Source organism: Crotalus tigris, unplaced genomic scaffold, assembly GCF_016545835.1.
Source record: "Crotalus tigris isolate CLP2741 ecotype Arizona unplaced genomic scaffold, ASM1654583v1 scf7180000017666.27876245, whole genome shotgun sequence".
Lineage (NCBI taxonomy): Eukaryota > Metazoa > Chordata > Lepidosauria > Squamata > Viperidae > Crotalus > Crotalus tigris.
Window position 1 is genome coordinate 1,387,237 of NW_024096551.1, and position 25,327 is coordinate 1,412,563.

The 25,327-nt window shown below is 41.2% G+C and overlaps 1 protein-coding gene and 1 long non-coding RNA gene across 4 annotated transcripts in view; one reads left to right on the forward strand and one right to left on the reverse strand.

Moving 5' to 3' along the window:
• Nucleotides 1–23,022, reverse strand: part of CDCP1 (CUB domain containing protein 1) — a 66,526-nt gene extending 43,504 nt beyond the window's left edge. For all 3 annotated transcript variants that reach the window (XM_039336122.1, XM_039336123.1, XM_039336121.1), the window contains exon 1: nucleotides 22,802–23,022. In XM_039336122.1, coding sequence (XP_039192056.1) covers nucleotides 22,802–22,877 — 76 coding nt within the window. In that variant the 5' untranslated portion in view covers nucleotides 22,878–23,022. The remainder of the gene's footprint in view (nucleotides 1–22,801) is intronic.
• A 47-nt stretch (nucleotides 23,023–23,069) lies between these two features.
• LOC120304961 lies at nucleotides 23,070–24,392 on the forward strand. Its single transcript, XR_005555882.1, has 2 exons — nucleotides 23,070–23,411; nucleotides 24,212–24,392. It is a non-coding gene; the product is annotated as an uncharacterized LOC120304961 (long non-coding RNA).
• Nucleotides 24,393–25,327: the final 935 nt, after the last annotated feature.

Consider the following 25,327-nt stretch of genomic DNA (forward strand, 5'->3'; position numbering starts at 1 on the left):
CCTTAATCTTGTTGCCAACCTCCTGCTTATACACTGGGAAGGAAGACAAAGAAGGAATATGAAGCTGTGTAGTATTTTGCAAATTACCAGCTCCTTTACCAGTCTCCAGGAAATCCTTGGCAAGGAAGCTCAGACAAAAGAGAAGCTGAACTTTCAGATGAAGTTAATATAAATCACTACTGGCTATCACCACAATATTCTATATATTTATTATTTATCAAATTTAGACATCACCCATCGCACTATCCAAGTAACCCTGGACAGTTCGCAAGCCATAAAATCATGTAAATAAACATAATTAAAAGCAAAGTTCTTTACAGAGTAAAGAACAGAAAAACATTTAAAATAGTGAGTTATAGGTGAAAGAAATACCCTCAGGCCACCTACAACCCCTATGGTTGCATGCCACTCTTCAATCCCTATGCCAATTGGCAGAACCAGTTTTTCACACTCTTCTGCAAGGCAATAATATACTAAACACCATTCATGAATGTGTGTACATCATGTAAATTCTATTCTGCGTAAGACAGTGAACATGGCTTGAAATCTCCAGCCTTACAAGAACTCTACAAAATAAATTACATCAATAATTAAATAATTGGCACAAAGCCATCCAGTGAACTTCATGGTCAAGCGGTAATTTGACCCCGAGTCTCCACATTATTGGTTCAACTCAGAAACAGAAAATTATACTACATATCCCATAACCTTAGGCTGGATATGGTTGGTGTAGTGACAGAGAAGGCACCACTGCTGCTCCACTTTAAACTCATGGTCTTTTATTCTAAATTTAATCTCTTGTAATTTTAATATGCTTTTATAATTAAAATGATCTTATATCTCTATTTTATTACATTGTAAAACACTTAGAGTTATCCCAAACAATGGGATGGGGAGTATATAAATTTAATAAACAAACAAACCTCTTGCCATTGGCCATGCTGGCTGGGACGTATATATGAAAGTTCAAAATGTCCAGAAAGCTTATGACAGTTTTAGGCTATTACAGTGGTGGCAAACCTATGGCACGTGTGCCAGAGGCGGCACTCAGAGCCCTCTCGGTGGGCACACGTGCCATGCCCCAGAGATGGCAACTATCCCTCTTCAACCAGCCGCCTGCTAACTTGCCGAGGTCCCACATGGCCAGATACATCCCAACATGGCTGGTTTTCCTCCCTCCCATCCCATCCCTTCTGGCCTCACATGCTCTCCTTTTCCTGGGCACGACCCACTGCATCGCCTCCTCAGCTGTTGGCCGGCCATCCAGCTTAGAGGCAGGTTCTCTGAACTGGTAGTGGGCTGCAGAGTCCCAGAGTATGCTGGTTGAGGGGCCGGCAGGCTGTGCTGCTGACGGACACTGTCGGCCCCCATGTGCTTGCTGACCTCTATGTGCGGAGGCCAATGGTGTCAGGCAGCAGCCACCTCGACCCCTGCCTCGCCTTGCCCTGCGACAAGGGCACCCCACCCTGCCTTGCCTTGCCTCACCCTGCAGGACAAGCCTCCTGCCCACTGCCCCATCTGCCAGAGACCCCCTGGATCTCCCCCAATCCTGCCTGGCCCCCACAGGCATCCCTCCCCACAAGCAACATCAAGGTGACCATGCCCACCTTGGCCACACCCACGCAGTCTGCCATGACCACCACAGCCATGCCCACCCAGTGGGCCACGCCCATCTGGCACCCGGCGATAAATAAGTGGGTTTTGCATTGCAGTTTGGGCACTCGATCTCTAAAAGGTTCACCATCACTGGGCTATTATGTCAGAAAGAACATTTTTCTTCATGCTTTATAAGGAAACAGAATTTACCACCTAAAGAAATAGTATTAACTACAAAGGCTAAACATCTTTTTAAAAAAAAATTTCAGAAGACATAAAGTTTACACCTGTCAGGGATTATTAGCCATGTCATCTATAGAGAGCACTAATTATGTTACTTATATTCAACCATAGTTAGCTCGAGATTGCAAAACAAAGTTGGAAAGCTTTGCATTTCAGTTGAAAGACATTCCAAAACAATCTGTTTTCTACTGTAGGAAGTAGACACTTTGGTTTAACCAGCAGGAATGCTGGGTTCTTCATACAGTGAAAGATGCTTTTCAGAAAAACAACTCATATCCTTTGCGAATTTGGGACACAGCAGTTCAAAGGCTTAATCATAATGCCATCTAATATAGTCAACCCAAAGCCATGCTTTTGCTCAAATAACCACCACAATTAACTGATATAATATAGCTCACCCTTAATGCAGGTTATGATCACTGTACTTGGCTTGCTCATATTACAGACAGTTTTCTTACTGTTTTACCATAATTTCTATCACAGCTCCAACCCCACCCCAGACACTGTGGCCTTATAGCCTTATCAGGATTTATCACTACTATTTAAATTTGTGGATGTGCAAATATATCAGATTCTGTTTTGCTTGCCGTTATTTATTTTAGGATTAAGGAAGCTTCCCAAACCCAGAATTTAGGACTCTGGATTTTCCCAGCAAACAAATGAAACACTGGTATGTTAAACATGATAAACATGTGCAGAATCAAGACAATTAGGAAGCAAAATATAGTAGTACTTTTAAAAATGCAATTTCCTGCCTCTCACAGTGTGTCATTATATTTCGGGACCTCTTTGGGTGAGAAATTTCAATTTTATGTTGCAAAACGAGAGCTCTATTTAGAGCACAAAATATGAAATATTGTAATGAGATTTTGTTTAATGGCTCAAAGGATTCTGCAAGAATATACTAATTATTAAAATAATGACTAAACAATTAAATACAAGGACAAAATTTAAATATGTTTCTCTCCTTCAAAATAATCACTAACGCAGATAATCTTCGACTTAGAACAGTTCATTTGGTGACCATTCAGAGTTACAATGGCACTGGAGAAAGTGTCTCATTATCATTTTTCACATGACCTTTGCCATGGTCATGTGATCAAAATTCACCGCTTGGCAACTGACTCATATTTATGACATCTGAAGTGTCCCGGGATCATGTGAACACCTTTTGCCACTTTCTGACAAGCAAACACAATGGGGAAGCCAAATCCACTTAACAGCTGTGTTACTAGCTTAACAATTGCAGTGATTCTCTTAATAACAATAAAAGAAAGGTCATAAAATGGGGCAAAATTTACTTACAACAGTCTCTTAGAAACAGAAATTTTGGGCTCAATTGTGGTCATAAGTAGAGGACTACCTATGCAAATGAAGAAACAGAAAAATTGTATAATACATATTTTTTTGGAAGATTCAAAGTATAATCTGAACTAATTTACACATTCACAATGATTTGGTAAAGAAACCACAATTTTGCTACATCCTGCCAAACTCTGTGTTAGGATCCAGAGGGGTTTACCATATGTTTAAACCTTATCAGATTTGTCCAGGAGAAGAGGGTACACCTCCAAAATTTGCTCACAGTTTTGCCTATCCAAGCAGGTTAGAGGCCCAATTCCAGCAAAGCAGGAATAAGTAGAGCTCACATTTTGCCTGATTTTGCCTGCATCACCCTGCAATGGGCAGTTGTTGTTGTTGTTAATTGCGAAGTCGTGTCCGACCCATCGCGACCCCATGGACAACGTTCCTCCAGGTCTTCCTGTCCTCTACCATCTTCTGGAGTCCATTCAAATTCACACCTACTGCTTCAGTGACTCCATCCAGCCATCTCATTCTCTGTCGTCCCCTTCTTCTATTGCCCTCAATCTTTCCCAGCATTAGGCTCTTCTCCAGTGAATCCTTCCTTCTCATTAGATGGCCAAAGTACTTGAGTTTCAACTTCAGGATCTGGCCTTCTAAAGAGCAGTCGGGGTTGATCTCTTCTAGGACTGACCGGTTTGAACGCTTTGCAGTCCAAGGGACTCGCAGGAGTCTTCTCCAGCACCATAGTTCAAAGGCCTCAATTTTTTTGCGCTCAGCCTTTCTTATGGTCCAACTTTCACAGCCATACATTGCAACTGGGAAAACCATGGCCTGGACTATACGCACTTTTGTTGGCAGGGTGATGTCTCTGCTTTTTAGTATGCTGTCTAGATTTGCCATAGCTTTCCTCCCCAGGAGCAAGCGTCTTTTAATTTCTTGGCTGCAGTCCCCATCTGAGGTGATCTTGGAGCCCAGAAAAATAAAATCTGTCACTACCTCCATTTCTTCCCCATCTATTTGCCAGGAATTGAGAGGGCCGGATGCCATGATTTTGGTTTTCTTAATGTTGAGTTTCAAGCCAACTTTTGCACTCTCCTTCTTCACCCGCATCAAGAGGCTCTTTAGTTCCTCTTCACTTTCTGCCATTAGAGTGGTATCATCTGCATATCTTAGGTTGTTGATATTTCTCCCGGCAATCTTAATTCCAACTTTTGATTCATCTAGCCCTGCCTTTCTCATGATGTGCTCTGCATATAAGTTAAATAGGCAGGGCGACAGTATACAGCCTTGCCGGACTCCTTTTCCAATTTTGAACCAATCAGTGGTTCCGTGTTCAGTTCTCACTGTTGCTTCTTGACCCGCATATAGGTTTCTCAAGAGACAAATGAGATGGTCTGGTACTCCCATCTCTTTAAGAACTTGCCACAATTTGTTGTGATCCACACAATCAAAGGCTTTTGCATAGTCAATGAAGCAGAAGTAGATGTTTTTCTGGAACTCCCTAGCTTTCTCCATGATCCAGCATATGTTGGCAATTTGATCTCTAGTTCCTCTGCCTCTTCGAAATCCTGCCTGTACTTCTGGTAGTTCTCGATCCACATACTGCTGGAGTCTAGCTTGTAGGATTTTAAGCATAACTTTACTAGCATGTGAAATGAGTGCAATGGTGCAATAGTTTGGGCAGTTACTGTTCCACAAACTTTGAGAACTCCTCTGATATACAGCTAGTCCTTGACAGTTACAGAAAGGATGTTCTATAACCCCTAAAGCACTTTTGGCCATTGTAAAAAGTCGCCACCAACCTTTCTTGTGGTCCTGGGACTACATTTTGAGTGCTTGGTAACCAGCTCACATTTATGACTGGTTATAGTGTCCCACTTGACTACAATTTGTTGGGGGGGAAGTTACCAGCTTCAGATAAAAAAAACAGGTAAAAAAATACCCATTCAGGAAAAGATTTGGACTTACAACCACATGATTTGCTTAACAACCTCCATAAAAATGGTGATAAAATCAGACTGATCATGTGGATGCCTTGACTTATAACTTTTATGACTTACAACTGAAATTCCTACAATTGTGGTTGTAGGTCAAGGACTACCTGTATAGGTTAAAATTTAACTTTGAAAAATTAAATTTTTATTTAACTTTTAAATTTAACTTTGAATTAAATTTTTATTTAACTTTTATTTCTTGCATAAATCTAAGCCCAAAGAATCATTAGTTTTATTCACATGCATTTATGTATAATTTTAAGAGCCTGGGTAATAATAATGATGATGATGGTGATGATGATGATAATGATGATGATGATGTTGGAAGGGATCTTGGAGGTCATCGAGTCCAACCCCCTGCTCAGGCAGGAAACCCTACACCATTTCGGACAAATGGTAGCAACCCCTGAGGTATTGGAACACTGCTATCATGTCCCCCCTCGTCCTTCTCTTTGTTAAACTAGACATACCCAATTCCAGCAACCGTTCCTGATACGTTTTAGCCTCCAGTCCCCTAATCATCTTTGTTGCTCTTCTCTGTAATCTTTCTAGAGCAGTGGTTCTCAACATTTAAATGCCGCGACCCCAACCGGTCGTAAGTTGAGGACTACCCAACTGGTCGTAAGTTGAGGACTACCCAACCGGTCGTTAAGTCGAGGACTTTCCCTGCCCAGGAGTGCCGCACATGCACGGTGCCGCCCCCTGCGCCAGCCAAGGCGTAGCTGGCAAGCGGCAGAGACGGAGCAGGCCAACCAACGGCTGGGCCACCAGCTGGCCCAGCCCAAGGGAGGTAAGGCACCCGCCGGGCCCCATAAGTGCCAGCAACCCTCCCTGCGCCTGCCGGCCTCCCACCTCCCACCCCTGGCCTTACATTTTTAGTAGCTGCTCAGCAGGGAGGGGTGGAAATTTCCAGACAGCTCACCTTCGCTGCAGACAACTTGTAGCACTGTTTGCAGAATGGGACTTTTGACGGGCTCAGCAGGGCAGAGACAGCCTGGACAATTCCTATTGGCTTTTGAAAGCCAATAGAATTAGACTCTATTCAAGAGAGTCTATTCTATTGGCTTTGAAAAGCCAATAGAATAAAAGGGAGTAGCACAGCTAAGAAAAAGGGGGGAAATGGTGGACTGCATTGTTTGGCAACCCCTGTGAAATGGTCGTTCGACCGCAAATGGGGTCCCGACCCACAGGTTGAGAACCGCTGTTCTAGAGTCTCAACATCTTTTTTACATCGTGGTGATCAAAACTGGATGCAGTATTCCAAGTGTGGCCTTCCCAAGGCATTGTAAAGTGGTATTAATACTTCATGTGATCTTGATCTATCCCTCTGTTAACGCAGCCCAGCACTGAGTTGGCTTTTTTGGCAGGTGCAGCACACTGCTGGCTCATATTTAAGTGATTGTCCATTAGGACTCCAAGATCCCTCTCACAGTTACTACTATTGAACAAGGTACCCCCTATACTATACCTGTACATTTGGTTTTACTTGCCTAAATGTAGAACCTTACTTTTTTCATCATTGAATTTCATTTTGTTAGATCGCACCCAGTGTTCAAGTCTGTCCAGGTCCTCCTGTATCTTAAGCCTGTCTTCTGGAGTGTTGGCTATTCCTGCCAGCTTGGTGTCATCCGCAAATTTGATGAGTTCCCCATCTACCCCCTCGTCCAAATCGTTGATGAAGATGTTGAAGAGCACTGGGCCTAGAACAGAGCCCTGGGGCACCCCACTACACACTTCCCTCCATGTAGATGCATTCCATTGAGGACCACACGCTGAGGTCGTCCGGTCAGCCAGCTACAAATCCATCTGGTGATGATGCTGTCTAACCCACATTCTTCTATCTTATCAAGTAGTAGGTTGTGATCTGCTTTATCAAATGCCTTACTGAAGTCCAAGTAAATTATATACACAGCATTCCTCTGATCCACTAATTTTGTCACTTGGTCAAAGAATGCAATAAGGTTTGTCTGGCATGATCTGTTTTTTAACAAACCCATGTTGGCTTTTAGTAGTGATTTTGTTTGCCTCTAGGTGTTCGCTGATTAATTGTTTGATTAACTTTTCCAGAATCTTCCCAGGTATTGAGGTCAGGCTGATAAGTCTGTAATTTCCTGGATCCATTTTTTTTCCTTTTTTGAAGATGGGAACTACATCAGCTCTTTTCCAGTCCTCTGATAGTTCCCCAGTGCTCCAGGATCTTTGAAAAATATAGTTCAGTGGTTCTGAGATCACATCTGCCAGTTCCTCGAGAACCTTGGGGTGTAATCCATCTAGTCCTGGTGATTTGAATTTGTCTGGGCTGGACAGGTGCTCACTTATCATTTTCTTGCCTATCTTAACTTGTGTTTTTGTACTGTTTTTTATGGCCCTATTTTTGATAGGTTGGTCTGGTTTTTTTCCTTTGTGTAAAGACAGATTTTAGAACCATCATACTAAGCCATGAACCAGGCATTTTAATCAGAATGGGTACTTTATTTTGTTAGTTTCATCTATGAGCTGTGTTTGTATGATAGCTTGTCAAGCTCACTTACTAATATTTATTTAATCCAGTTTTTTGAATCCAGCCAACAGAGAGAATTATACACTAACCACATGAATGGGTTCACCGAATTCAAAATATTACATGGTTTATTTTGTGAACAAGATATCCATGGACTGCAGAAACAGCTAAGCTTCTAGAACTAGATCAAAAACCTTTCTATGTCTGCAACAGTACCTCATGTTGTTTTCTGGTTAACTGGACACTGTTCCCAGTCCTAGCCTAAATATATTGGGCAACTGAACACACTGTTAGCATTTCCTGTATTAACTAAAGAAATTTTATATAATCATGATTTACTGAGTAAACTATAAGTGAGTCCACACAATACAGTAAGTCAAAATCAAATAATATTAATTGAAGCATTTTACAAATAAATGGAAGGCACATAAAACTCTATAGCTACAATTCTTATCATGCTATTTGTACTTGTAGATTTTTTTTAAAAAAATGGGAAGCAATATAAAAATGTTTTAGACGAATGAACAAGAGAATCCCTCAAATTGTCCTACATAATAAGACGGCTATTTTCCTCAGCTTCAATTAATGACAAAAGAAAGATGCAAGAAAACCTCTCCCAAATCAATACATACATGTAGCAACTTAAAGGTATATTTTAAAATATAGGTGTACATTTTTAATAGAGTAGTTTAAATAGGACGACCTGAATTCAGAACAGATATTCATGCAAATCTTGCAGTCTATTGTTTGTAATTCCTTTATATTCCATTATCTAACAACCTATTATAACTCAGATAAAGAAAAGTTGTATTGTAAAACATTCTGATAATATTTACATTGGTAGGCATATTCAAAGCAAGGGAGTATTCATTTTGATCAAGGTTTTGACAAAGTGCTGCTTTGATGTGGATCTGCAAAACAAAGTGGGGCCACTTCCAATTACAACATACAACCTAGCAGCTGTGCTGGTCTTCAAAGGTCTTCTGCACATTTCTGCATGCATAGAAGATATTCCTTCAAATGAAGCAGTTCATTTTAATGCCTTGAAGGTGTCAAGATAGATACTGTATTTTCAAATGTCTGCACTGTGGTGCCATCTTAAAATAGGACCGCCATTAAGTCTAGTCTGAATAATCATACTAGATAAATGGGTTCACAAATGAGCATGTGACAATAAATAGGCTTCTTCTCATCAGCTGACTCACCGCGAAATGATGCATTAGAACAGACTGACTTGTAACTTATTCTCAGGAGATAAATGTTTTAGATGCATTATAATACTGAAGATCCACGGAATGTTCTAGTCCAGTGGTGGTGAATCTATGGCACGGGTGCCAGAGGTGGCACTCAGAGTCCTCTCTGTGGGCACGCATGCCGTCGCCCCAGTCCTAGGCCTTCATCTGGGTTTTATAAAACCTTTTCGCTTTAGGCCTCTGCCATGTGCAAAAAAAAAAAAAAGGTTCAATCAGTCAATTTCAACTTCTCGTGGGGAAAAAAAAGATCTTGCAAAGTTGGAATTGATTGATTGAACTTTTTAGTGGCACCCAGTCTGCTGTTACCACTGCAACCACGCTCACCCAATTGGCCATGCCCACCCAATTGGCCACACCCACCCAATTGGCCACACCCACCCAGTACCTGATGATGCATAAGTGGGTTTTGGTTTGCAGTTTAGGCACTCGGTCTCTAAAAGGTTCGCCATCAATGTTCTAGTCAATCCAATACACCTTTTTCATCAAGAGTCAGAATAATGCTTTTACCAGTGCATGTTCAGATCCAGGTATCACCACTTCTCTGGATCTGAACATGCACTGAACTGATGACGCATGCTTTTCAGAATCAGTACTACAGGAGTCCTCGATTTACAACAGTTTATTTAGTGACCATTCAAAGTTTCAATGGTACTGAAAAAGTGATTTATGACTGTTTTTCATACTTACAACAATTGCAGCATCAGGTCATGTGATCAAAATTCAGATGCTTGGCAACTGGTTCATATTTATAACGGTTGCAGTGTCCTAATGTTATGTAATCACTTTTTGCAACCTTCTGACAAGCAAAGTCAATGGTAAAGCCAGATTCATTTAACAACTGTGTTACTAATTTAACAACTGCAGTGTTTCACTTAACACATGTGTTAAGAAAGACTGTAAAATGGGGCAAATGTCTCACTTAGCAACATAAATTTTGGGCTCAATTGTGATTGTAAATTGAGGACTACCTGAATTTGGTTCCTAAAATCAGAGGTGGATTCCTACACTGGACTTTTAATCAGTGCAGAAAATCAAGAGTTACAGCAGCATTTATCATTTTGCAAAACTATCCAGTCTGGACTGAAGATCTCAAATCCACTAAAATTCTAATTAACTAGGTCCATTTTTCCATATTTCCTACTTTCAAGATGAGATTTCTGTAATGAAAACCTATCAAATCTGTTTTCTAGGGCAACAGCTAAGTTATGCCTTCTATTAAAACAAACAAATTGTAATATCAGCCTCTATCCCATCCTAATGTAATAATCATATATTACAAAAATGCAGTTTAATCAGAATTAAGTAAATCAAATTGGCTGGGCTTCCACATGTCAGTGGATGCTCCATCTTAATTCAATTTAATGGACACAATTTAAAGATTAATGAAAAAATGGAAAATATCTCACAAATGTGTGTGAGATTTAGTATCTATGCCATAATACTAAGCCATAATGTGGTATTTTTGGTTGAATTTACTAAGGTATGTGAGCTTGATAGTTGTGTTGTAAACCATTAGTTTTGAATAAACTAGATCATTATGATTTATTAAACAATCAAAGTTTAATAGTACAACATATTAACTAGTCTTTTCTGCCCATGGCAAAGGAACAATAAGCAACTAAAATATCTGAGAATGGTTAATTGTCTATAAAAAATGGCTTGAAAAATTATTGCTCCTTCTTGTCTAGCCATAAAATCTCTTAAGAAAAAAAGGACAAAATACGCAAGGCCCAGAAATGGAGGAATTAGATGTTCTTAACATTTGGGGGCAATAACTATTACTTTTGTCTTCTGTCTTCCCCAGGTGTCCTACAAACAATTTCCACTGGCTGTACTCAAAGGGGAATGATGAAACGCAATACAAGTAGTCCTCGATTTACCACCAATGAGCCCAAAATTTCTATTGTTAAAAAGTGAGACAATTATTAATTGCCCCATTTTGCAATCTTCCTTGTCAAGTTGTTAAGTGAATCACCGCAGTTGTTAAATTAAGTAACATAGTTGCTAAGTGATTCTGGCTTTCCCATTGAATTTGCTTGTCAGAAGGTCACAAAAGGTGTTCACATGACCATGGGATATTGCAACTGTCATAACTGTTATGTGCTCCTGGCTACTTTCCTTCGTGACCAGAGGCAAGCTCGCCTGACCAATAACCAGCCAAGACACAGTGAAGGCCTTTTGTTTCGTTTATTGCAATAAGCGGGGAGAGAAGCTCAAAGCTTGGTTCTCTCCAAAGTTTTAACCCAAAATATCTCCTTCTTTTATTCATCCCTCTCACCGGCCGCTACAGCCCTCCTCTTTCCCCATTGGCTGAGGTAGTATGAGGTTACACTCTTTCCGTCCGCCTATACACATTTCCTGATAACATACTAAATCATATTCACTTATACAATAAGAATAAGAAAAATTAGACATGGAAATGGTTATTTTAAACTCAGATATATTTATGTCCCTATTTTAAACAATAAGTTCTTTTTCTGTTCTCCATTCAACCTTCCTTTCTGGCTAGCCATTTCCTTTATATTTTTATAGCTTTCTTCTTCCTTTCTCAGACCCAGCTGTTTTTGCCTTATCTTACTTCCTTAATCCCTTCCTGACTCTCACCATCTGTATTTTTCTTACTCGTTTCCATTGTATTGTAGGTTTTAACTGTCTCTGAAGATTTATCATATTAATGTATATTTATCAATCCCCCCTGTATTTCTGTATACTCTGATGAATCTTCATTTTTGGCTATATTAGATAACATAAATTGAATCTGTACATCTTCTCCAGAGATGTTTCTCGCTACTGACCCCAATGTTTTGGTGCAAAATGAAATACAGCAGGGTAAACATTGGAGACAGACACAACACATAATACCTATCACAACTATAAACACTAGTCCTATAAATATTTGTTTTAACCATCCAAAATTGGGAAGCCAATTTGTTAACCAACTCCAATCACCCCACATATTTTCATACTTTTGTTCAGGAGCTTTGGCCACATTCCTGATTCCTTTTGCAATGTCCATCACTGCTTCATGATTATCATCTATCTTTAAACAACAGTTAGTGTAATTAAATTTTCCACATACTCCTCCCTTAGAGGCTAATATATAATCTAAAGCCACTCTATTTTGAATTACAATTTCTCTAATTTGTCCTATGTCAGTAGCCAGTAATTCTAGAGCTGTAGCTGTTCGATTAGCTATTACCTCTACCACAGCTTGTAATCTTATTATTCCATTGGTCAAAGTATATAGCCCTCTATATCCTCCTATGGTCCACCAATTCCAGGTTACTGGTTGTAATTCTTTTATTATTCTATTTGTGGACCATACACCCTTCCAACTTTGTTCTGCGGCTTTAGTTATTTCCCTCTTTCCCCTATATTTTTTATATGAGGGGATTTGTATTTCATTATCCTTTTCATTTTCTAATAAAAAGAATTCAGGTATCACTACCCCTGGATAGCAGATTCCAGTCCAATTTGGGGGCAATGCTCGATATGCTCTTGACCCACATATCCAGTATTGACCCTTTTCTTGCTGGCTGTCCCTTAGGAAAAGGTCCGTTCCAATTGCCATCCCATCCAACTGGTGCTATAGTCATATATTGTCCTCCATGTGGCACAGGCATAGCCCACAAGGTTGTTCCTACACATCTATATACTTTCCCTTCCTTTGTACATTTATCTGTAGGCCATTTATAAATGTTCCAATATTCAGTGAATCCTGCAGTTAATGTTCCATTTATATGTCTCCAACCTCAAATCCATTCTGTTAACTGTTTTACTATACCCTCCTTATTCTGCTTTCTGCATAAGCATCCCAATCTTAACCCATTTGCTGCATAAGAACATTGTTTTTTAGTGTATGTTGTTTTAAGTTGAGTACAGTTTACAGGGCCTGTTGTAAGTGGAATCTTGTCATATGTTTGAGTCCAAATACATTGACTTTTCCCCAACATTTGATGTCCTTTACTTCTATTTAAACAAAAGAAGCCTGTCGGAACATTACTTAACTCCCACATATGTCTATTAGTATCAGTCCAATTGCTAGTGTAATCATCAGCGTCAGGGAGAAGGAAATGAGGGCTCAAAGGAACTGCTCTCATAGGCCATTGAGCTATCAAAGGCCTGCCACATACCCAACATTTGGTTAAATTGAACACCTTATGCACTTGTTCTGCAAATTCCACAAACAAATTTTTACCTTCATTTCCCAGGCTGTTCTGGTGTATTGTCTTCAGTAATATTAGAAATAGAATCCACCATTCATGATTATTACAGTATTTCACACCCACAAATTGATCCACAATTACAACAATAACAATAACAATAATCACTAGCTATTACAGAGGTAACACATCTACCATCTAATTCTTACAATGTACAATTCTACATTTTCAGTTTCTAATGGTATGACTTCTGACTTATTCATTTTATTTGTAAAAACAACTTTTATTTCTCTGATGAGTCACCACCAACATCTTTGTTCTTCGTCTGGGGTCACCTGAAATTCTAATAAAGATATTCAAAATAGGTAGGGGTTCTGGTCCACTACCCATTCAAGTCCTTTTAAACGTGGCTTTCAGTCCTTGTTCTGGAATAACCATCCAACCTCTTTCAGGTCCAGTCACCACCTTTGCTCATGTGTAGTGAGTCCAACCCTTCTCAGCCCTCCGGACAGCAGATATAACAAGGAACTTCCTTTCTTTGGTTGTAGAAGTTCCTCCTTCCATTTACGATTCAGCACTCACTGTCCCGGCTGGATCTTATGGACTGGAAATTCCAAAAGGAGTTGTTTGCGCCACCAAGCCTTCCTGTCAAAGAGAAGACAGAGACCCCAGTACTTGTTCTACATTTAGCTATTTGTCTCCCTCCTTTGGGAGCCTTAACCCTTTATTAACCCTTTTACATATCAAACATCCCTCTGTAGCCCTTTGGGCTATCCCATAAATACCAAGGGTAGCATAGAATTTCAAATATATTTCTACCTATACTTTAATTCTCCAATATTTCCCTCATATAGTTTTTGGATCACCATTCTTGCAGTACCTTGTGATAACCACAGAATCCCCTTAAGACCATTTTTGTTGTTTGGTAATTATAAATCTATATCCTTAATCCTTTTACTATCTATTTTCCTTTCCAATTCAACTATCAAATACATTTCTAGATATTTTACCTCCTTTCATACCAATTGGGCTTTATTTGCTAAACACCCTCAATCCTTTCTTCTGCCAAAAAGTTGCTTTCCCATTTCTTTATAATTCCCAGAATAAGATCTTACAAAATTGGGAAGCTACATAAAAATGTATTTGCTTCCACAGCTTAAAAGTGGAGGAAAGAAAAGAAAGAAAAAATTATTTGTCCTGTATCAGATAGACTACACTTGTCCATGGAAGCTCTATCAAAATTGTCACATTTTTCTTTCTTCTCCCCCTTTCACCCTGATTAGATACCATGTTACAAAAATATAACTCAATAAACTTATTGTAAATAACACATTCAGGATTTTAAAAGGTAAAGCACATAGACTCACCAATTAGCATTGGGCCAACATTTCTGGAATGTCTTTTGTCTCAGGCAAATAACATTCAAATCACTCTTGTGGCAGCACATCAAAGAACACCAGGATAGCTAAGAAGACAAAAGATTGTCTCCCCCTTCCCCCACTCACCAAACCAGACAGAGTAAAAATTTATACAAAACTTTTGCTTGAAACAGCCCTCAGGAGAAAAATTGCCTTAACATTTACAGAAGTGGCCTCCTTCCTAGGGCTAAACAAAAATAAACCAGCCCCAAAACACTCAGCCAACCCTCAAGGCCAAAGCAGGATTTGAACTCAAATCCAGCCTTGCAGCCTGTGGCTATAACCCTGAAACCAAATTGATTTTCTATAAAGATTTCCCTTCTCCTCCTTGGCTCCAAGGAAAAGGAAAACAAATTGTACACACACAGTATGCAGCAATTAATCATCTTTTCTTCAGTAGCAAGGAGTTCCAAAGACACATATTTATCAAATGTTAAATAAAACATCATAAGATTGTTCCTTTGACAAGAATACCCTCAAATGCATTATTAAGGATAAATCCAAACTAAAATGCAAAGGAAAATCACTGAAGCATGCCACACATACAAAAACAGAATATCAGAGTTGGATGGGACATTAGAGGTCCTCTAGCCCAACCCCTTACTGAAACAGGAAACTCTATCCATTTCAGACCCTATCAATTTCTAACCTCCTCCCCAAAACCTCCAATAATTAAGCATCCACAGTTTCTGGAGACAATTATCCCACTGATTAATTATCCTTACAGTCAGGAAATTTTACCCAATTTCTGTTCTTTAAAAACACACATACACACAAAGAAACATGCAGACAGAAACTGCCCCCCCCCTCCTTTTTTTCCTTCTTTTTCTTTCTTCTTTTTCTTCTTCTGCATCTCTTACTTTTCCAAGGCAGAAATTCTTGGGTTAAAAAAGTAACAAACTAAACATTTTTAAAAGGATTGCTCAAAAATTCCCCCCCCCCTTCAATAGCCCTTCCACCATAGGTTTTAAATCCATTCTTCCTTCCAATTTAATGTTATACTGTTTCTGATGTACAGCTTCTCCTGGTTGTTTAAGAGTTACTTTTAAGGGTTTAATTTAAACCCTTCCCCTATTCCCCTCCTTGGCCCAAACTGAGGGGTTCACTTTTCTTTGAGCCTCCTCACTTAAGGCCATAATGTTTTCCATTATTTCCCTTTCATTCCCCATAATAACAATCCCCAATTTACCAATTAAATCCCTTCCAACCAAATTACAGCTCCCTTCAACCAATACAAAATCACATCATACCCCAGGCTCTTTTTCTTGAGACATAACTATAGTGGGTTCACTTTTCTAGCTTCCACTATATGCCCACCTATGCCTTGTGCCCTAATTTTTCCTTGTCCAATTTTCAATCCTTTTGGTTGTTGTTGTTGTTAATTGCGAAGTCGTATCCGACCCATCGCGACCCCATGGACAACATTCCTCCAGGTCTTCCTGTCCTCTACCATCTTCTGGAGTCCATTTAAATTCACACCTACTGCTTCAGTGACTCCATCCAGCCATCTCATTCTCTGTCGTCCCCTTCTTTTATTGCCCTCAATCTTTCCCAGCATTAGGCTCTTCTCCAGTGAATCCTTCCTTCTCATTAGGTGGCCAAAGTACTTGAGTTTCAACTTCAGGATCTGGCCTTCTAAAGAGCAGTCGGGGTTGATCTCTTCTAGGACTGACCGGTTTGAACGCCTTGCAGTCCAAGGGACTCGCAGGAGTCTTCTCCAGCACCATAGTTCAAAGGCCTCAATTCTTTTGCGCTCAGCCTTTCTTATGGTCCAACTTTCACAGCCATACATTGCAACTGGGAAAATCATGGCCTGGACTATGCGCACTTTTGTTGGCAGGGTGATGTCTCTGCTTTTTAGAATGCTGTCTAGATTTGCCATAGCTTTCCTCCCCAGGAGCAAGCGTCTTTTAATTTCTTGGCTGCAGTCCCCATCTGAGGTGATCTTGGAGCCCAGAAAAATAAAATCTGTCACTACCTCCATTTCTTCCCCATCTATTTGCCAGGAATTGAGAGGGCCGGATGCCATGATTTTGGTTTTCTTAATGTTGAGTTTCAAGCCAACTTTTGCACTCTCCTTCTTCACCCGCATCAAGAGGCTCTTTAGTTCCTCTTCACTTTCTGCCATTAGAGTGGTATCATCTGCATATCTTAGGTTGTTGATATTTCTCCCGGCAATCTTAATTCCAACTTTTGATTCATCTAGCCCTGCCTTTCTCATGATGTGCTCTGCATATAAGTTAAATAGGCAGGGCGACAGTATACAGCCTTGCCGGACTCCTTTTCCAATTTTGAACCAATCAGTGGTTCCGTGTTCGGTTCTCACTGTTGCTTCTTGACCCGCATATAGGTTTCTCAAGAGACAAATGAGATGGTCTGGTACTCCCATCTCTTTAAGAACTTGCCACAATTTGTTGTGATCCACACAATCAAAGGCTTTTGCATAGTCAATGAAGCAGAAGTAGATGTTTTTCTGGAACTCCCTAGCTTTCTCCATGATCCAGCGTATGTTGGCAATTTGATCTCTAGTTCCTCTGCCTCTTCGAAATCCTGCCTGTACTTCTGGTAGTTCTCGATCCACATACTGCTGGAGTCTAGCTTGTAGGATTTTAAGCATAACTTTACTAGCATGTGAAATGAGTGCAATGGTGCGATAGTTTGAACATTCTTTGACATTGCCTTTCTTTGGAATTGGAATGTAAACTGACCTTTTCCAATCCTGTGGCCACTGTTGAGTTTTCCAAATTTGCTGGCAAATTGAGTGTAGCACTTTTACTGCATCGTCTTTTAAGATTTTGAATAGCTCAGCTGGAATACTGTCACCTCCACTAGCTTTGTTGTTGCTCAGATTTTCTAAGGCCCATTTCACTTCACATTCTAGGATGTCTGGTTCGAGGTCAGTGACCATCTCATTGTGGTTATCTGGGATGTTAAGCTCATTCTTGTATAGTTCTTCTGTGTAGTTTTGCCATCTCTTCTTAATCTCTTCTGCCTCTGTTAGGTCTCTGCCATTTTGGTCCTTTATCATGCCCATCTTTGCATGAAACGTTCCCTTCATATCTCCAATTTTCTTGAAGAGATCTCTGGTCCTCCCTGTTCTGTTGTTTTCTTCTATTTCTTTGCACTGTTCATTTAAGAAGGCATTCTTATCTCTTCTAGCTACTCTCTGGAATTCTGCATTCAATTGGGTGTATCTTTCTCTTTCTCCTTTGCCTTTCGCTTCCCTTCTTTCCTCAGCTATTTGCAAAGCTTCCTCAGACAGCCATTTTGCTTTCTTGCATTTCTTTTTCTTTGGGATGGTTTTAGTTGCTACCTCTTGTACAATGTTGCGAACTTCCATCCATAGTTCTTCAGGCACTCTGTCTATCAGATCCAGTTCCTTAAATCTATTTGTCACCTCTACTGTATATTCATCAGGAATATGATTTAGTTCATACCTGAGTGGCCTAGTGCTTTTCCCTACTTTTTTCAATTTAAGCCTAAATTTTGCAACGAGAAGCTCATGATCTGAGCCACAGTCAGCTCCTGGTCTTGTTTTTACTGACTGTATAGAGCTTCTCCATCTTTGGCTGCAGAGTACATAGTCAATCTGATTTCTATGTTGACCGTCTGGTGATGTCCATGTGTAGAGCCGTCTCTTGGGTTGTTGGAAAAGAGTGTTTGTTAGGACCATCGTATTCTCTTGACAAAATTCTATTAGCCTGTGCCCTGCTTCATTTTGTTCTCCAAGGCCAAACTTGCCTGTTATTCCGGTTATCTTTTGGCTTCCTACCTTAGCATTCCAATCCCCCATGATGATAAGGACATCATTTTTTGGTGTTAATTCTATAAGGTGCTGTAGGGCTTCATAGAACCGGTCAATTTCATCCTCTTCAGCACCAGTGGTTGGGGCATAGATTTGGACTACTGTGATATTGAATGGTTTGCCTTGGATTCGAATTGAGATCATTCTGTCATTTTGGGGATTGTATCCCAGTATTGCTTTTCCTATTCTTTTATTGACTATGAAGGCTACTCCATTTCTTCTGAGGGATTCTTGCCCACAGTAGTATACCTGATGGTCATCTGAGTTAAATTCACCCATTCCTGTCCATTTTAGTTCGCTGATTCCTAAGATGTCGATGTTCATTCTTGTCATCTCTTTTTTGACTACGTCTAGCTTGCCTTGATTCATGGATCTTACATTCCAGGTTCCTATGGAGAAAAAATCTTTACAGCATCGGACTTTCCTTTCACCACCAGATATATCCACAGCTGAGCGTCCTTTCGGCTTTGGCCCAGTCGCTTCATTCTTTCTGGCGCTACTAGTACTAGCCCTCTGCTCTTCCCCAGTAGCATATTGGACACCTTCCGACCTGAGGGGCTCATCTTCCAGCGTCATATCTTTTTTCCTTTTAGTACTGTCCATGGGGTTTTCATGGCAAAGATACTGGAGTGGTTTGCCATTTCCTTCTCCAGTGGATCACATTTTGTCAGAACTCTCTGCTATAACCTGTCTGTCTTGGGTGGCCCTGCACGGCATAGCTTATAGCTTCATTGAGTTACACAAGCCCCTTCGCCACGACAAGGCAGTAATCCATAAAGGGGAATCCTTTTGGTATGAAGTTCAATGTGGATCTGGTGGTTCCAGAATCAACCAAAAACACAAGTCTTCATTCTTTGGTCCAACTTTCAAAGTTACCAGGGGTTCCTGGAAAGCTGGACCCAAAAACAGTTTTGTCCCCTGACTCCCCTAATCTTCAAAGTTCACCAAATGTGCTAGTTCTTCCCCCTCCTTCCTCTTAAGGTACCCTACTCATTTTCCCAGTGTCCTTCCTCCTTACAGCAGGCACATTTATTTATTTAAAGACTGGGGAAAATTTTCTCCTAGAGATTTATATCCCCTGGTGCCAACTGGCTGTCCTCACCCCCAGCCTGCCTTTCCTAATTACTCTTCCACATCTTCTTTGCTGGCCTGTTTGCAATAATTGAGCCATGATTTTTATCTTATCTTACGTTTATCTCTCTCCTCTTCTCACTTCGCATATACTTTCTGAGCCTCTTTTACCGCTAATAAATCTTCTATTGTTTTAGTTTTCCATCTGTCTAATTTCTGCATTTGTACCCTAATACCTTCCCATGCTTTCCATTGGTCCTAAAAACATTTCTAACCTGTTTTCCTACTTCAATAGGATCTTCTATTAGGTTGGGCAATTCTTTCTTAGATTGCCTGATTTCAAAAGCTGTTAGGGGGAACAATTCCCCCCCCCCTTGGAGAGAGGTTTTCTCCTCTCTTGTTACCTTCCAAACTATAGGAACCTCAAGAAATACATAGCTTTCTACTTAACTCTTTCACACAAAATAGTGGATCAGAGATCTCGCTTTTCATCCTGGCTAGGCATAAAACTTACCCCCCCCTCTCTCTCCCTCTCTTCCATCTGATTATTTCCATTCTTTTAACACCTTCCATTGTCCTTCTAATTACTAAGAAACTACCCTTCTTCACCCTTTCTTGCTTTTATACCAGACACAAAAATGCTTCACCCCAGGCAAAACAATCATTCTTATTTTCAAGAAGCTTTTTTCCCAAATTTCCCTTTTGGAATAAGACCTTGTTGTTTTGTATATTACTGTTAGAGGGTCTCTCCCTCCCCTCCCCCAGGTCTTTAGAAATGAGTCAATACACTCTCCAAACACACAAACCCTTAAACATCATTTCCACTTTAAATCTCCACTTTTACTCTTTTAGGGCTCTTGTAGCTTGTTCTCCAGGCAGTGGGGAAATACAAGGAGTGTTTCTGATAGACTTTAACCACTGCCTATCCATTCCCCATCGCTCTCAGCTAAGCTGAGAAGCCCAATTTAATTTATTGGCTGGCCAAACATGTACTTAGGCCAGGTATATACTGTAATGTATCATCCGTTTCTTTGTTCAAATGCCTTGTTTAAAGCATTGACTTAAAACACTTCAACATTCTCCCTAAAGGATTCCCATCTCCCTAAGGGGGTTCATTCCAGAATGTAAATACCTTTCCTCTTTTTCCTTATTGGCCGGCACACTGGCCGGGGAGGCGTCCCTCCTCTTCAAACTCTTATTGCCCATTAACACCTCTCTGATATACAGATACCCCTCTGGTATCTTACCTGTCAGGCTGAGTTGAAGTCCTTCCTTAGGTCGGCCGACTTTCCCTTAGGTTTTCACTGGGTCCTGGCTTTCATCTCGGGATCTCCAATTCCTCCTTGTTTGAGCAGGGTCAATCCGACCTTTAGGGCTGGGAAAAAACTTACCCAGGTGCGCACTCCCCTGTCGAATATCCCCGGCTGCCAAAGATGGAACGGATGCAAATCCCGGAGGAGCCCCCAAGGCTGTTATGTGCTCCTGGCTACTTTCCTTCATGACCAGAGGCAAGCTCGCCTGACCAATAACCAGCCAAGACACAGTGAAGGCCTTTTGTTTCGTTTATTGCAGTGGTTCTCAACCTGTGGGTCGGGACCCCATTTGGGGTCGAATGACCATTTCACGGGGGTCGCCAAACCATGCTGTCCACCATTTTTTCCCCTTTTCCCTAGCTGTCCTACTCCCTCTTATTGGTGGCCACACCCACTTGGGGGTCACCACAACATGGGGAACTGTATTATGGGGTCATGGCATTAGAAAGGTTGAGAACCACTGGTTTATTGCAATAAGCGGGGAGAGAAGCTCAAAGCTTGGTTCTCTCCAAAGTTTTAACCCAAAATATCTCCTTCTTTTATTCATCCCTCTCACCGGCCGCTACAGCCCTCCTCTTTCCCCATTGGCTGAGGTAGTATGAGGTTACACTCTTTCCGTCCGCCTATACACATTTCCTGATAACACACTAAATCATATTCACTTATACAATAAGAATAAGAAAAATTAGACATGGAAATGGTTATTTTAAACTCAGATATATTTATGTCCCTATTTTAAACAATAAGTTCTTTTTCTGTTCTCCATTCAACCTTCCTTTCTGGCTAGCCATTTCCTTTATATTTTTATAGCTTTCTTCTTCCTTTCTCAGACCCAGCTGTTTTTGCCTTATCTTACTTCCTTAATCCCTTCCTGACTCTCACCATCTGTATTTTTCTTACTCGTTTCCATTGTATTGTAGGTTTTAACTGTCTCTGAAGATTTATCATATTAATGTATATTTATCATAACTATGAACCAGGTGCCAAGCATCTGAATTTTGTTCACATGATCGTGGGATGCTGCAACAGTCATAAGTGTGAAAAACAGTCCTAAGCCATTTTTTTCAGTGCCATTGTAACTTTGAACAGTCACTAAATGAACTGATGTAAGTTGAGGACTATCTGTACCTCTCAAGGGCGCTATGTGAGAATGAATAATCCACCAACCGAGGGGTAGGTTCCCACACCACTTTGAATCCCATGTATGGAATCATATGTGGTTTACATGGGCCAGTGCTGTTACTTGCTAGCAGGAACTGCCTTAATTTTCAAATGGTGAATATCTCCAAACAGAGAATATTGTTAAGATGCTTAGTCTATACACCAAGAGCCACTTCCCCACGATCTAAACATTGTGGATACAGAGCTGAACTGGCCAAAAAAAATCATAAGGAGGCTGGTAGCAACTTTTTTGTCTTACAAATTTTATTTAAAAGGATAAGATTTAGTAAGCTGCGGCCCAGTACTATTAGACTCCTTATAATTCCCTCTCCCATAGTGGGATTATAATTTGTGTACAATAAAGCCAGATTGCATCAGATCATTAGAGTAATGCATTCAGAAACTGCTTAAAAGATAGAATTCGGAGAATGAACAGACCAAGGACTCCAACCTATATAAGAACGGGTGCATTATCTGAAAGAATAAGACATTCAGCAAAGTAGGAGAAGCACTCCAAAAGACCGAAAGCCATCTTTTAGGAAAGTCAGAAGCCGCCATCGCTTTAGATTCAAGAGATAAAATTTCTGGGAAGGAAGTAGGAATAGATTTTACACCACTTATCTTAGTATAGATTTAGCATTATTTGAGAACGCAACCAACGAATCATGTTCTCAAAGTAGAAAAAAGGGCGACTAATACGAAAACTTCCTACATATATTTCAAAAACGAAAAGTTCTGACCAACCATTGCGAGTGTAGATAAAGAAAAAGTGGGAAGCGTCGAAAGTTCAGAAAGTTCAGTTTTGCTTCTTCAGAAACAAAGAGCGCGCAGGTAATTTGTTCTCCACCCACCCGTCAAGGCTACCAGAAAGCGCCCAGTTCCCGTCAACTCAAGAGAAACAGCAGCAGGATTCGCTTTCCATCCCTCCCGGAGATCATGTGGAGGAAGAAAGAAAAAGAAGCACCCGATCCCCGCTTACCTGCCCCTTGTAGGGCCAACACTGCAGCGAATACAAGCCTGGCAAGCGGCTGTGCGAGCCACCAAGCCGCAGCCATCTCCACCCTTTTGTTCCGCGGCCGCAGCGGAGTTGCCCTAAGTTCAGTAGCTGCGGCCCTCCCAGGCTAAATTGTGGCTCACGCAACTGCAAGAACTCCTAGCAACTTCGACGATCTCCTCTTCCTCCTCCAGACAGGAGGCACCGCCAGCTCCTCCCCCTCTAATCCCGATCCCCAGGTAAAACTCCTCCTCTTTCTTAATGAGGAAGCGCCTCATTCAGATGCTGACGCTTCTCGTACTATGGCAAGTGATGAGGAAGTCGCACCTCTTCCCTCGACCGCGATCTCCTCTCCACCCCCCTCTTGAGACCTGTATTAGAGGTCGCTTCACGGGGAGGGATCCTGTCTAGCACAGAGGGGAGAAAATGAGTAGGTTAAAGGAGTGCTGCGGCTTGTTCCTCACAGTGTCTCAACTTTTAAGAGGAACGAACCCTTTAAAAGAAGGGTAGAAGATTTAAGAAAACAGCCCTAGTACACGGCTGCCTGGATATTAATGGATCTTTCGTTGATGGGATATTTAAAAGGGTGGACTTCGTAAGTAAATCATATTTCCTCAGTCTGTGGGACGGTTCCATGACTGAAACCAACATTCCACCGTTTGTTGATTTTAAAAACTGTTGCAGGCTGTGATTCAACTCCTGCACATTTACTTAGAAGGAAATTTTGCTGAAATAGAAATTGTTTCCAAATAAGAAGTTTTCTGGAAAGATAAAGAGAAAGTTTATCTGTTGCTAGAGAGAACAAAGAGGCTTAGGCTTCCTAAAGACAGTGCATTTTATTATCATAGAAACTTTGGGATAATTGCAACCTAGCAACAGTGGAAGAGGAAACTTTGGATCGTGGTAGTTATTTGGACGATCTTTTTATTTTATTTGCTTCTGAAACCTGTGCCACCATGCACCAAATTGTAATAATTTGTACAGGGTACAGTGCATTAGAAAGTTCCAGTATACAAGCCTTCCTTACATTTCCTATTTTGGTATCTTACTGGTGCCTACAATTCACTTGATTATTCAATGCAGAGCAGGCTAAACAAAGATGAACCAAATGTGTTTTTTCTAGCAGGTTGTGTGAACCCAGAAAATGGGGTTTATTTAGTTGTGTTTAATTAAGCATTCATGCTGTTAATTTCATTCCAACTCAGTAAGTGAGTAAACCATAAGTAAATACATTATGAGAACCCAACCACTGAAATACAAATCACCCTTCTTTTAGCCACATATGCTTAAAACTAGCAAGTAGGACTAAGGTATGTCTTGTCCATACACCAAAGACTGGACGGAGTTAGCTGGTGTTCAGTTAGCCTGAGAAAGGTGTCTTTCCTTGTTTTATAGCTGTCTCTGGATACTTGCAGATATATGTACAGGCAAGAAGCAAGAAGCGATTGCTGAGACCCTGCCTGAACTTTGTATTCTGCTTTTATGGAAGATGTGATTCTGCTATCAGAGATAAAGAACTAACGTTTGGTCCTTTAGTTTATATGTCTTATTTCTATAATAAAACTGAAAATAATGACATGTTTCACATGTTTTATAAAGCACATTTTATATTGAAAACTAAAGTGTAACCACTGATAACTCTTTGCTAGGCTCAACCTAACATTTGCATTATACAACCTAACTTTAAATAATAGATTTGTAGCTATAAGGAAATCGTGAGCAGAGTGTTAAAGAAGTAATAGTGATCATCTAGGGCAGCAGTTCTCAACCTTTGTGTGACGGCAACCCCTGTCACACGGACGCGCTGTGCATGTGCGGCGGCGCCCCATGCGCGGCGCGCATGTGCGGCGGCACCCCATGCGTGGCGTGCATGCGCGGTGCTGCACCCCCATGTGCTGCGTGCATGCGCGGGTGGCACCCCCATGCGCAGTGTGCATGCATGGCACCGCCCCCATGCGCGGCGTGCATGCGCGGCGGCGGCCCCTGAGGGGGAAAAATGGCGGATCGCATTGTTTGGCGACCCCTGTAAAATGGTCGTTCGATCCCAAATGGGGTCGCGACCCATAGGTTGAGAACCGCTGATCTAGGGGTTGTTTTTTTTAAAAGTTCCTATGGCACAGGGGTGTCAAACTCAATTTCATTGAGGGCCGCATCAGCATTGCAGTTGCCTTCAGGGAGCTGGGTGGGTGTGGCCAGGGTGGATGCAGCCTACTGGGTGGGTGTGGATGGAGTGAGTATGGCCTACTGGGTGGGAATGGCCAGCTCTACATCGTTTGCATCAAAGGTGCCTGTGGGGCCCTGGGCAGGAGTGGCAGGAGTGGCACAGATCTGAGGGTGTCATGCCTCCATCCGAGCCTGACTCGGAAGACATGGAGTTCCCTGTGGCTTCGGAGGACTGTGGGGAGGAGCAGGCTGAGGCAGGCCAGGGCCCTTCAGGTTTGGAACAGGGAAGGCAGAGTTCAGGCCCCTCCCCACCTGATCCTAGAGCAAGGAGAGCAGAGAGGAGGAGGG